Source organism: Carcharodon carcharias, chromosome 2 (genome assembly GCF_017639515.1).
Source record: "Carcharodon carcharias isolate sCarCar2 chromosome 2, sCarCar2.pri, whole genome shotgun sequence".
NCBI lineage: Eukaryota > Metazoa > Chordata > Chondrichthyes > Lamniformes > Lamnidae > Carcharodon > Carcharodon carcharias.
Window position 1 is genome coordinate 219,724,392 of NC_054468.1, and position 12,394 is coordinate 219,736,785.

General features: G+C 39.8%; 1 protein-coding gene across 7 annotated transcripts in view; it reads right to left on the reverse strand.

Moving 5' to 3' along the window:
* The window catches only part of akt3a (v-akt murine thymoma viral oncogene homolog 3a), a 367,050-nt gene that overhangs the window by 142,757 nt on the left and 211,899 nt on the right, over positions 1-12,394 (reverse strand). For all 7 annotated transcript variants that reach the window (XM_041216730.1, XM_041216711.1, XM_041216701.1 and 4 more), the window contains one exon: positions 9,008-9,119. In XM_041216730.1, coding sequence (XP_041072664.1) covers positions 9,008-9,119 — 112 coding nt within the window. The remainder of the gene's footprint in view (positions 1-9,007; positions 9,120-12,394) is intronic.

Consider the following 12,394-nt stretch of genomic DNA (forward strand, 5'->3'; position numbering starts at 1 on the left):
TTTCCAGGTCTCACTACTATAGAGGAGCACACAGACTTGGTAGACTCTCAGTTTGGTGTTCTCATCAGGTTGTTGTTGTTGTTTCACACTCTTAAAGAACTTGGACATAATAGCTGCAGATTTTGCAATGTGTTTGTTTATTTCAGCAGCAAGTAACAGATTGCTGGTGACTGTGGAGCGTAGATACGTGAAACTATCAGTACCTCCCAGCATCACATTACCAATACAGAGGAGACCACATTGGAGAGACCAAACGTAAACTGGGTGACCGCTTTGCAGAACACCTGCGGTCTGTCCGCAAGAATGACCCAAACCTCCCTGTCGCTTGCCATCTTAACACTCCACCCTGCTCTCTTGCCCACATGTCTGTCCTTGGCTTGCTGCATTGTTCCAGCGAAGCCCAACGCAAACTGGAGGAACAACACCTCATCTTCCGACTAGGCACTTTACAGCCTTCCGGACTGAATATTGAATTCAACAACTTTAGGTCGTGAGCTCCCTCCCCCATCCCCACCCCCTTTCTGTTTCCCCCTTCCTTTTTTTTTCCAATAAATTATATAGATTTTTCTTTTCCCACCTATTTCCATTATTTTTAAATTTTTAAAATCTTCTATGCTCTCCCCACCCCCACTAGAGCTATACCTTGATTGCCCTACCATCCATTCTTAATTAGCACATTCGTTTAGATAATATCACCAACTTTAACACCTATGTGTTCTTTTGTTCTATTGTTGTTGACATCTTTTGATGATCTGCTTCTATCACTGCTTGTTTGTCCCTACAACCACACCCCCCCCCTCCACTTCTCTCTCTCACTCTCTCTCTCTCCGCCCCCCCCACACACCTTAAACCAGCTTATATTTCAACTCTTTCTTGGACTCGAACTCAAGTTCTGTCGAAGGGTCATGAGGACTTGAAACGTCAACTCTTTTCTCCGCCGATGCTGCCAGACCTGCTGAGTTTTTCCAGGTAATTCTGTTTTTGTTTTGGATTTCCAGCATCTGCAGTTTTTTTGTTTTTAATCACATTACCAATGCTGATTGATGGTGAAATTGCAACATCCTGGACCATGACATGTGTCTTCCTGATGCTGATGGTCAAACCAAACCCTTTACAGGCATAAAAGAATCTGTCCATTTGCCACTGAAGGTGTTCCTCAGTATGAAATGCTAGCAAGGCATCGTCGGCCTAGAACAACTCTGATGACTTAGTACACTTTTATCTTGAATCTGAAGCAGGCAAGAGTGAGCAATTTTCTATCAGTTCTGGTATGTAAGTCAACACCCTCTGAAGATGGACTGAAGGCATATGACAGCAGCAAAGAGTATATGCTAAAGAAGGTTGGTGCCAGAACGTAACACTGTTTGACCCCACTGCAGATCTCAGAGGGTTCTGATGTCGCCCCTTCATAGCAGACCTTGCCAATCATGCTGTTATGGAAAGAGGAACTCACGCTTGTTACAATTATGAGGTTTAAAAGATTGTTATATTTTGGGGCTGTAGCTTTAAATTTAGGGTAAACAAAGGAGTTATGTGACCTGTTCTGCAGTCTGCCTGACAGTAAGCCGCTGTGGTTTGATTGTTAGAGATCAAAGGAGGGATTAGATTGTTTTACTGAGATGAAGAGATAAGGTGGAGACAATGGCAGCAGTCTCTAAGTTCACAATGAATAGACTCCGAGTCTTCCAAACTCCATGGAAGCTGTTATAGGTATCAGACTGTAAACAGTCGTGCTGTAAACTGGCCATTTACTTGGGAGGAAGTCGAGGTCAAGAATACATAATCGGCATTTCTACCTTAATGCAAGGTTGATGTGTTTTTCATTGTCATGGGGAAAAAGGACAAAGTAAGCCAATTTTGAGATCAGATTACAGGCTTCCCTACAAATTGATGAATATCTCTGACAGACAGAAGTTTGGTACGGTCAGCACAAAGAAGAGGCAGCTTGGCTTTGTGAGCTACCACAGCTGGATATGAGAGGGAGGCAGTCTCTAATTGAAGAGATGCATCCTGCAGCCATGCAAGGATTCCAGGGGATTTCATCCCGGCATGGCCAGGTGGAAGAATCATTGAAACAGGCTTTACTGATGGTGGTTTTCAGGAACTCTCTGAAAACTGAGACAGCACCTGGAGACAGTCACTCAGAGTTACTAATTAGTGAAATGAGATACAGGAGCCCGTTGGAAGCTAGGAACAACTGTGGACTGTTTGCTAAAGGTACTGTAATTCTATGGAGAGTGCGATGAATGGCAAGTACAAAAGGGGAATGGCACTTTCTATAGTTTAAAGTATAAGTTGCCTACAAAAAGAAAATTGTGATTTAGGCCATAGTGCTTTTAGCCATTTCTTACAATTAAGGCTCTAAAAATGAAATATTTTGTCATTCTTTCAGCTAGTAATTAGAAGTTTGAAACTTTTTACAAGTTGTGTGGCTACAAAGTTCGTAACACAGAGCAGCTTCTGCAGGCAGCCAATTATTTTCAGCAGCTTAAAACGGCATTTCTGTTGCAGATGCTGGACTGAGATGATCATGTCAACTGTGGATCTTCCAGTTCTAAAACCATACTGGGAGTCAGGATTAGTGTATTCAGTAAAGATCTGTGGTCTCACAGGGCAATATGGTAATTACGCCAAACCTCCTGAATGCATCAAGCATGAGAAACCAGCATTTCTGCAACATCTGCATGAACTTCTCAGTCTCTGCCAGAGGAGGCAGTGCTTCAGGATACGCATGATGGAAAGATTGTGACCCTGTACAGGAACAAGGGTGATCCCAATTATTTGTTATATAGCTGCTCTGATTGTTATCAACCAGTAATGTTATGATCAGGTGTGAAATGTTTTGCAAGAAATTCTCCATAGTGAAGTTAAGGGTGCAATTTGAAACCTGGCTGCTTAGAACAATGTACAAGTAACCTACGGTAATATTTAATTCTGCGTGAAAACACTGATAAACCAAAAAATAATGAACGAAATAGGTGGTGTTTAAAAGTGGAATATTGAATTATTCTCAGATAATGCGTTAACTTCATACCTAAACTTGATGTTTTGATCTCTCACATTTGACCACTTGATCCACCGGTGCGCTTGAAATGTTCTACAACTGGTGGGCACATAGGACATGAACTCTTTAATTAACAAATTGTTATTTAAGCTTGCCAGCATGCTGTACTCAATAACATCCGGACAAGATGAGATAAGACTGTTCAACTGTCAGGTGAGGATTAATTGAATCTTGAAGGTTTGCCAATACTTGGAAATCCCATAAACTTCATTTGGCTCAGATATGACAAAGTTTTTAAAAAAAAAAAATCAACAGATTTTTTTTCAATTAATATTATTTTTGCTTTGGTTTTAGGATTAAAACCACAGTACTTTGAGGGCTAGGCTTTCCCAACTGGAGTTCCTAAGTGTAGAAATGTAATAGGCAGAGCGATTTTTGGAAAAGAATCCCAAAGGAACATTGATTGACTATCTGAAGTCTGTCAAATCTAGCAAAAATACCATGCTATCAACAAGGTGGTAAAGCATCTGATTAAAAATAAGCATTCTCTAGTAGGAGCTTGCAACACCATCAATGATATGAGCAGAATCCCAATACTTTCAGAGCTACAGTGATACTCCGTATATGTGAAAATAAAACAAAGGCGGCTATAAAGCCAACCATCATTTTTCTACTTGGGGATCTTGCTGTGGCTGTTGCATTTCCTACACTGCAACACAAGTAATTCCTTGGCTGCAAAAGAGCATTGGATGTCCTGAACTCATAGAAGGTGCTATAGAAATGCAAGTCTTTTGTTGTCTTTCAGATGACTAGGAGAACGGGTAACTATACTGCAGAGGATCCCCAGGTTGACAATAAAGGAATTGTCAAGAGTATTATTTTCTAATACTGAAAGGTTCTAATACTTTCCTTCTGTTTTAAGGACCATAAAAGCTGTAAATTTTAATAATAATTATAATTCATCTTTTTTCAGAGACAATGTTTTCTTTTGTTACCAAGGACTAGCCTTTATCTCCCCTTTTCTGTTACCACAACAAAATCTGTTTCTGATTTTTTCATCTCCCTCACAGAATTACACAAAATACGTCAGCTGATGCAAGTCTGGTAAGACATGCATGGAGACCTGTTGAGAAACTCGAAGGGAGCTGGAACATAATGAGGCTTTAATCATTTGAGCTGTTCAGAAGTAGAGAATTTCCACTTCTATATCCCATGACAGTGGATGAGTTGTAGCAGCCTGTAAGAGGCAGTGTTGCATATAAACCTACAGATAAGATCAAGTGCTTCAAATAAATGAAGGCATCAAAGATACATTCAATAAAAGTAATGAAGGGAATTTTTGCAATTGATATGGTAAATGAGATCAAGACACAAATTTTGAGAAATACCACTTTTTAAAACTTATGCAGCAAACATTAAAAATGTTTGGCATATTTAAAAATGACTCCGTTGTTCCATTTGTTGGAAACCTACGCAAAGGCTGCAAAATAGGGTTCAATGACAGACTAAAAGTTATAAAAATCCTGCCAAAATATACATCTGTTCCAAAAATCAGCATTTCCTTTCACCCGTAGTGCTGTTCAGAAGGGAATTACAGGATTTTGACCCTGTGACGGTGAAGGAACTGCAATAAAGTTCCAAGTCAGGATGGTGTGGGTGACTTGGAGGGGAACTTGCAGGTGGCGGTGTTCCCATGCATCTGCTGACCTTGTCCTTCTACAACATTGCAAGTTTGGAAATTGTTGTCAAAATAGCTTTGCTGAGTTACTGCAGTGCATCTCGTAGATGGTACACGCTGCTGCCGCTGCATGTCGGTGGTGGAGGCAGTGAATGTTGAAGATGGTGGATGGGCTGTCAATCAAGCAAGCTGCTTTGTCCTGGATGGTGTTGGGCTTGTTGAGTGCTGTTACAGCAAGTACTTAGGAAAGCTAATAGAATGTTATCATTTATTGTGAGGAGAATTGATTACAAAAGTAGGGAGGTTATACTTCAGCTTTTTCGGGGATTGGTGAGACCACATCTGGAGTATTGTGTACAGTACTGGTCTCCTTATTTAAAGGAAGATGCAAAAGCATTAGAAATAGTTCAAAGAAGTTTTAATAGACTATTACCAGGAATGCGGGGTTGTCATACGAGGAAAGGCTAGACAGGTTAGGCTTGTATCCACTGGAATTTAGAAGAGTAAGGGGCAACGTATTTGAAACCTTTAAGATCCTGAGGGGTTTTGACAGGGTGGATGTGGAGAGGATATTTCCTCTTGTGGGAGAATCTAGAACTAGGGGTCACTGTTTAAAATAAGGTGTTGCTCATTTAAGACAGAGATGAGGAGAATTTTTCTCTGAGGATAGCGAGTCTTTGGAACTTTTCCTCAAAAGGCAGTAGAAGCAGAGTTTTTGAACATTTAAGGCAGAACTAGATAGATCCTTGATTAACAAGAGGGTGAAAGGTTATTGGGTGTAGGCAGGAATGTGGAGTTGAGGTTACATTCAAATCAGCCATGATCTTATTGAATGGCAGAGCCGGCTTGAGGGGCCGAGTGGCCTACTCCTGCTCCTAGTTGTATGTTCGTTGGAGCTGCACTCATCCAGGCAAGTAGAGAGTATTCCATCATATGGTGGGCAGGCTTTGGGGAGTCAGGTGGTGAGTTACTCTCTGTAGAATTCCCAGCCTCTGACCTGTTCTTGTAGTTACAGTATTTATATGGTTGGTCCAGTTCAGTTTCTGGTCAATGGTAACTCCCAGGATGTTGATAGTGGGGGTTTCAACAATGGTAACGCTATTAAGTGTCATGGGGAGATGGTTAGATTCTCTCTTCTTGGAGATAGTCATTGCCCACCACTTGCAAGGCACGAATGGTACATGCCACTTGTCAGCCCAAGCCTGAATATTGTCCAGGTCTTGCTGCATATGGACACAGGCTACTTCATTGTCTAAGAAATTGCAAATGGTGCTGATGATTGCACAATCAGCAGCGAACAACCCCACTTCTAATCTTATGATGAGCAACTGAATATGGTGGGCCTAGGACACTATCCTGAGGAACTTCTGCAGTGACGTCCTGGAACTGAGTTGAATGACCTCCAACAACCACAACCATCTTCCTTTGTGCTAAGTATGACTCCAACCAGGGGACGTTTTGTCCCCTGAATCCCAGTGACTCGAGCTTTGCTAGGACTCCTTAATGTCACACTCAGTCATATGCTGCCTTGATATCAAGGGCAGTCACTCTCACTTCACCTCTGGAGTTCAGTTCCTTGGTCCATGTTTGGACCAAGGCTTAATGAGGTCAGGAGCTGAGTGACCCTGGTGGAACCTAAACTGAGCATCAGTAAGCAGGATATTGCTGAGTAAGTGCCACTTGATAACACTGTCAACAATCCCTTGCATCACTTTGCTGATGATCAAGAATGGACTGATGGGGCTGTAAGTGGCCAGGTTGGATTCATCCTGCTTTTTGTGGACAGGACATATCTGGGCAATTTTCCGCATTGCTGGGTAGATACCAGTGTTGTAGCTGTACTGGAACAGCTTGGCTATGGATACAGTTCTGGAGCACAGGTTTTCAGTATCATTGCTGGAATGTTGTCAGGGCCTATAGCCTTTGCATTATCCAGTGCCTTGAGCAGTTTCTTGATATCACTGAGTGCATCGGATTGGTTGAAGACTGGCATCTGTAATGATGGGGACCTCAGGAGGCCACATGGAGCATCCACCTGGCACTGTTGTTTGAAGATGATCGCACATGCCTCAGCCTTGTCATTTGCACTGATGTGCTGCGCCCCCCCATCATTGAGAATGGGGATATTTGTGAATCCTCCTCCTGTTAGTTGTTTCATTGTCCGCCACCATTCACGACTGGATGTGGCAGCATTGCAGAGCTTAGCTCTGATCTTTTGGTTGTGGGATCACTTAGTCCTGTCTATTGCATGCTGCTTCCGCTGTCTGGCATGCAAGTGACCCTGTGTTGTATTTTTAGGTACACCTGGTGCTGCTCCTGTCATGCCTTCCTGCACTCTTCATTCAACCAACCAACTTCGTAGCAGTTTGATACAACTGAGTGGCTTGCTAGGCCATTTCAGGGAGCAGTTAAGAGTCAACCACATTGCTGTGCATCTGGAGTCGCAAGCAGGCCAAACCAGGTAAGGATGGCAGATTTCCTTCCCTAAAATACATTAGTGAACCAAACAGGTTTTTTTACGACAATGGTTTTGTGGTCATTAAACTAGCTTCAAATTACAGGTTTTCTTAAAATTAATTTTTGAATTTAAATTTCACCAGCTGCCATGGTGGGATTTGAACCCATGTTCCCAGAACATTAGCCTGAGCTTCTGGATTACTAGTCCAGTGACATTACCACTGCACCATCACCTCCCTCTAATTGTTACATTTATGAGGTTTCTAAAGAGTATACTTTGGACTTTGATCTTCAGATAGAAGGTAAAATGAAGGGGGCCATGTGACCATTCTGCATATAAGCTGACGAGAAGCCTGGCTAAGTTGAGGGACTTGCTGAGAAAGGGGTGAAGTTCTTATACCTGGGAACAAAAGGCAAGGGCAGCTGCTGGCTCCAAGCTGTTGGGCAGGAGAAAAGAGAGGAAAAGCAGTTGATGTGGTCAGCAGAGAGAAGAAGCTGCAGGTTCTTTGCGAACGACTGGAGCCAGATGCAGAAGGAAGACGGGTGCCTCTAGTCAAAGAGCTAAGGAATCCGGAGATTCATCCTGGTGTAGCCAGGGGAGTAGAACCATTGGAGCAGGCTTTACAGCTCACAGTGGATTTGGGAAACTCTCAGGGAAAACTAAAGGAAATGCCTGGAGATGATTAAAGTTATGATTGTGGACTGTGCTGTAAAGACTAATTTTGTGGAGTGTGATGTGTGATTAAGTAAAAACGAGGAATGTTCCTTTCTGTAGTTTAAAGTAGAATTTGCCTACAAAAAGTGCTTAGTTCATTATTGTTTTTTATAATTTGTTACAGTAAAAATCTTATGAAACTTGCTGCATCGTCCTTTTGAGCCATTAACCGGAAGTTCAAATTTCTTTTTCGGCATTTTCAACCTCTACAGGAATTGTAATATAATGCAAATCTCTATTTTAGGTCATTATATGTAGCTATTGATAGAAGCAAACCCCAAAATTCTTCAAGCTAGCCAAGATTTTAAACAAACGTTTGTTACACTGTTTGATACACTGATTGAAATGTTGAGGTGCAGTACAGTTCTGCAGGCCTTCTCTAAGGATAGGCATTCTTGGAAAAAGTACATCAACACTTCAAAAGCCATTTTTATATTGGAATCACTATTGGGTAACAGTAGAATATCATGAGTATCACAATTTCACAGAATCATACAGCATAGAAAGTTACTTGGGCCATTGTGCCCATGTTGGCTCTTTGCCAAGAGCTACTGAATTGATCTACAACCCTGCTCTTTACACATTGCCATGCACATGTTTTCTTTTCAAGGAAATATATCCAGCTCCTTTTGAAAGTTACCATCGAATGTGTTTTCACCATACTTTCAAGCAGTACCTTCCAGATCATACCAATATTTAATCTGTAATTACATATGCCTCAAAGTATACAATGCATTGAAACCCTTTGTATTATAGTTAAGCATGGAATAAAAGTAGCCTCTGCAGGTAAGAAAGATGGGGTCACTTCAGACTCCCATAACTTTGGCGCTCAATCAGCCCAAGAAATGCTGCTCAACCTGTGACACCCAACCGCCTTGCATTCTATTTATCTAGTAATCGTTTAAAAAGAACTGTAAAATGTATGCATAGAATCCATTTACCATGAAAATTTAAAAATCTCTCCAAAAGGTTGACAGTATTTTTTTTTTAAACACATTTCAACTGTGCCTGCAGTTATGGGGAAATTAAGAGTTACCTTTAAACAAAGTGCAATTGGAACACAAACCAGTAAGTACTTTGCTTTACAATCACTGTCACATATTAGACCTGCAATGAACGTAAGACAACAGGAGATTTTAAGTATCACTCACACCTTTCTTCAGGAGTGTCCACATGAAAGGTTCTCTCTATGACAGTGGTCCATTGCAAACATCTGATAATAAACGTGTTCGGCCTTGGTCGTTCTGTTTTCATTAGTTGGCATTCTGCAAGAAAAAATGATAAGATTTAACAGTTACCTTCAATTCCATTATCTTCAACTTCAGGTAGTTAACAATGCTATTTATTGACTATCGGTATCACTACAAAAAGTTTGAATAATGAACAGTGACCCATACGTCTTCTGCATTCAATATAATGGCTCAGTAGGTACCAATAGTTAAATTTGTTGGAAATCCACACAAAGACAATGAAATTGTGTTCAATGACATAGTAAAAATAAATTATCATAGTAGAGACAATTATAAAGGAAACTTTTCTCACAAAATTCACCTTTGTGATGCTTTGAGAACAGTGCATTTGGATAAATGGTAGAATAGAAACAGGCAAGTCATACATTTCCCTAATGACTTGGACATGCCTAACAAAAATAGGAAACCACAGTTAACACTGAATAGCAGAGCAGGCTCGAGGGGCTGAATGGCCCACTCCTCTCCTAGTTTGTATGTTTGTTAAAGTAAGCAAAGCCTTTCTCTTCCACATACGTTGTTATAAAGTCCAATCTTTAATGGACTCTGTTCAATCCAGTTATTTTCCAGAGGAAAGCTTACTTCTTTTCCACCTTGCCCTCTTCTTTGAAAAAAAATTCAGCAACATTCAGAATATTACACTCATCTACGGTATCATTATCTGAGGCTTCAGTTTTGTGGGAGGAATAAATACGGAAAGGCAGCCAAAATTACTCTCAACTTTCTAACAAGCACAAGTAATTTTGTTAATTTATTTAAAAATATGAATACGTGAATATAACCTATTCCAGAAAGTGAGTGTATGCTACTATCATTAAAAGATAAAGGAAATGTTGATTTTTGGAACAGATGTATTTTGAGTACTCTATATAGGAGTACTATGCAGGCTTTTGGGATTTGAACAGATGTTAATGAGATACAACAGCATAAGTTCTTATGGTCTTAGCATAAACTTTAAAGTCTGGTTGAAGTACTAGTAACCTTGTTTTGGTTTAACCACAGTCTTACAGATGAGTGACAGTCCAGGATAATTTCTTTGATGTGGTCAAGGGTACAGCATAAAAAGTAGACATTCACAACACATAAGCAATAAGCAACTTATGCAATTCAGAAACAGATGTCAATTTCAACATTTGAAAACTGGAAAGAGTGCAGCAGGACATGGGACAGGTTCTAGTCAGCTCATATGTAACAAGTACAATTCAAAGGTAATTAAATGTGAATTAGCATATCTTTGGTTGGAAAAAAGAAAATGGAAATGTATTCAAAATTACAAAATTCTCACCAGAATGGAGGAATGGAGAGAAAGCAAGGCACACACTTTTTAATCTTTTAGGTGGAAAAAGTCAAATGAGATTCTGAATTATACATATACCATTTAGAACATACAGCATAGTTATGGGCCATTTGGTGCAACTACTTGGTGCTAGCATTAACACTATACATGAATCTCTTCCTTTCCACCTACCCCATCTCAGCTTTTCAGCACGTCTGTTTTCTTCTCTCTCATGTAATCATCTAGTTTCCTTTTGAAAGCAAAGTTATTTTCCTCAACTACTTCCTGTGATCGCGAGTTCCAAAGTCTAACCACGCTGAGGAAAGAAATTTCTCCTTATTCTCCTGGATTTATAACTAACTAATTATATATATGGTCCCTACTTTTGGATTGTCCCAAAAGAGGAAACATTCAGATCTACCCCATCCAATCCATTCATAATTTTAAGGAGCTCCATCACATCTCAGTTAAATCTTTTCTAAAGAAAGAAGTCCCAATCTGTTCAATATTGTTAATCTCCCAGTTCTAGGACCATCCTTATAATTTTCTCTGCAGTTTCTCCAGTGCTTCTATGTCATTTTTTATAAAATGGAGACTAGAACCACATGTGGTACCCCAAGTATGACCTGACCAGCGAACTATACAAGTTTACGTGCTCTTAAATTCTGTACCCTTAGAACATCAAAATACAACTGCAAGAAGATGACACTGAACTTGATTGGTTCGGCCAAAATTGGAACACCACACAAGGTTTGCACTCAATGATAAGGAGGATGTTTGGAATCATGGGAAAAGTACACATATCATTTTTGAAAGGACACAGGGGAACACAGACAGATTAGAAGATATATGTAGTAATGGAGAATCAAAATAAGTGCATGTGAAGTAGTATATCTTGAGCAAAAAAAGAAGAGTTTTAGGTGAAGGGTTCACAAATCAAAGATTAGTACTAAAAACATATTAGGGGAAAAAACAAAAAAAAATTATGGCACTGAATATGTTAATGCAAATTTATTACTGAAGGAGAGACACTGAAAGCATTTAAGAATAAAAGAGAAAACATGAAAGTGCACAGGGAAAGAGTGGTGAAATTATATTACTGTCATGAAGCTATTGGTGTATATAATATTTTGGAAAATATCTTTCTTTTAAAATAGAGGTTTAGTCTGCAGGTGTGTCTTAATTGGATTAAAACCAGCTAGTCTGAGTACTTTGATGGGTACCAGTTTTGATATGGAAGAGAGATAGTGTACATTTGCATTGTTTGAATAGAGCATTCAAGAAGTGCAGTGAAAACTTTACACCTATCTAGCAGATACCAAGCCATATGTTTATATTGCCAATAAAACTGGTACTATGAAAGGGGTTTCATTGTTAAAAGGTGAAGTTCAAAGAGACTGGTGAGACAATGAGAATTTGAATTCAGTGGTGGTATAACTTCAGTAGTTTTCAGGTGTGCAGGGCAGAGGCAATGTGAGATCAAAAGGCACAGCAAGCCTCCAACTGGCTCCACAGTGAAAAGAACCTCATTCTGAACTCGTAAGGTGAAAATGCTTTGCCTGGTGTTTGGTTAAGTCTATGAGTTGTTGTTGCTTTAATGGAGATTAGTTTGGGAATGTGTTAAAAGTTATGATAGTAGTAATTTGTAATCATGTGTATATATGTTAATCTGTGTAAATGAATAAAATGTTTCAATTAGTTTAATGTAAAGCCTTGAGAACTAGTGGTCTGATTCCTGAATTTACAGTCGCATCGCAAATATAAATTTAAAATTATAGGTTATGACAGTTGTTTAAAGTTTCGCTCTGGGAAGATTAAATTACTCCGCTTTACCAACTGCATCAGTCATAACAATTACAGTGCAGCTAGAAAGATGATAGAAACAAGTATATGTCTCCAATGTAAAGCTGACAGTGACACAGGAAAATAGCCTCTTACTGTGAAGTCTGATTTCTTTAACATGCAATAACTTGCACCAATTTCCATCACAATAAATATAACATAAGTGAATGGCAAC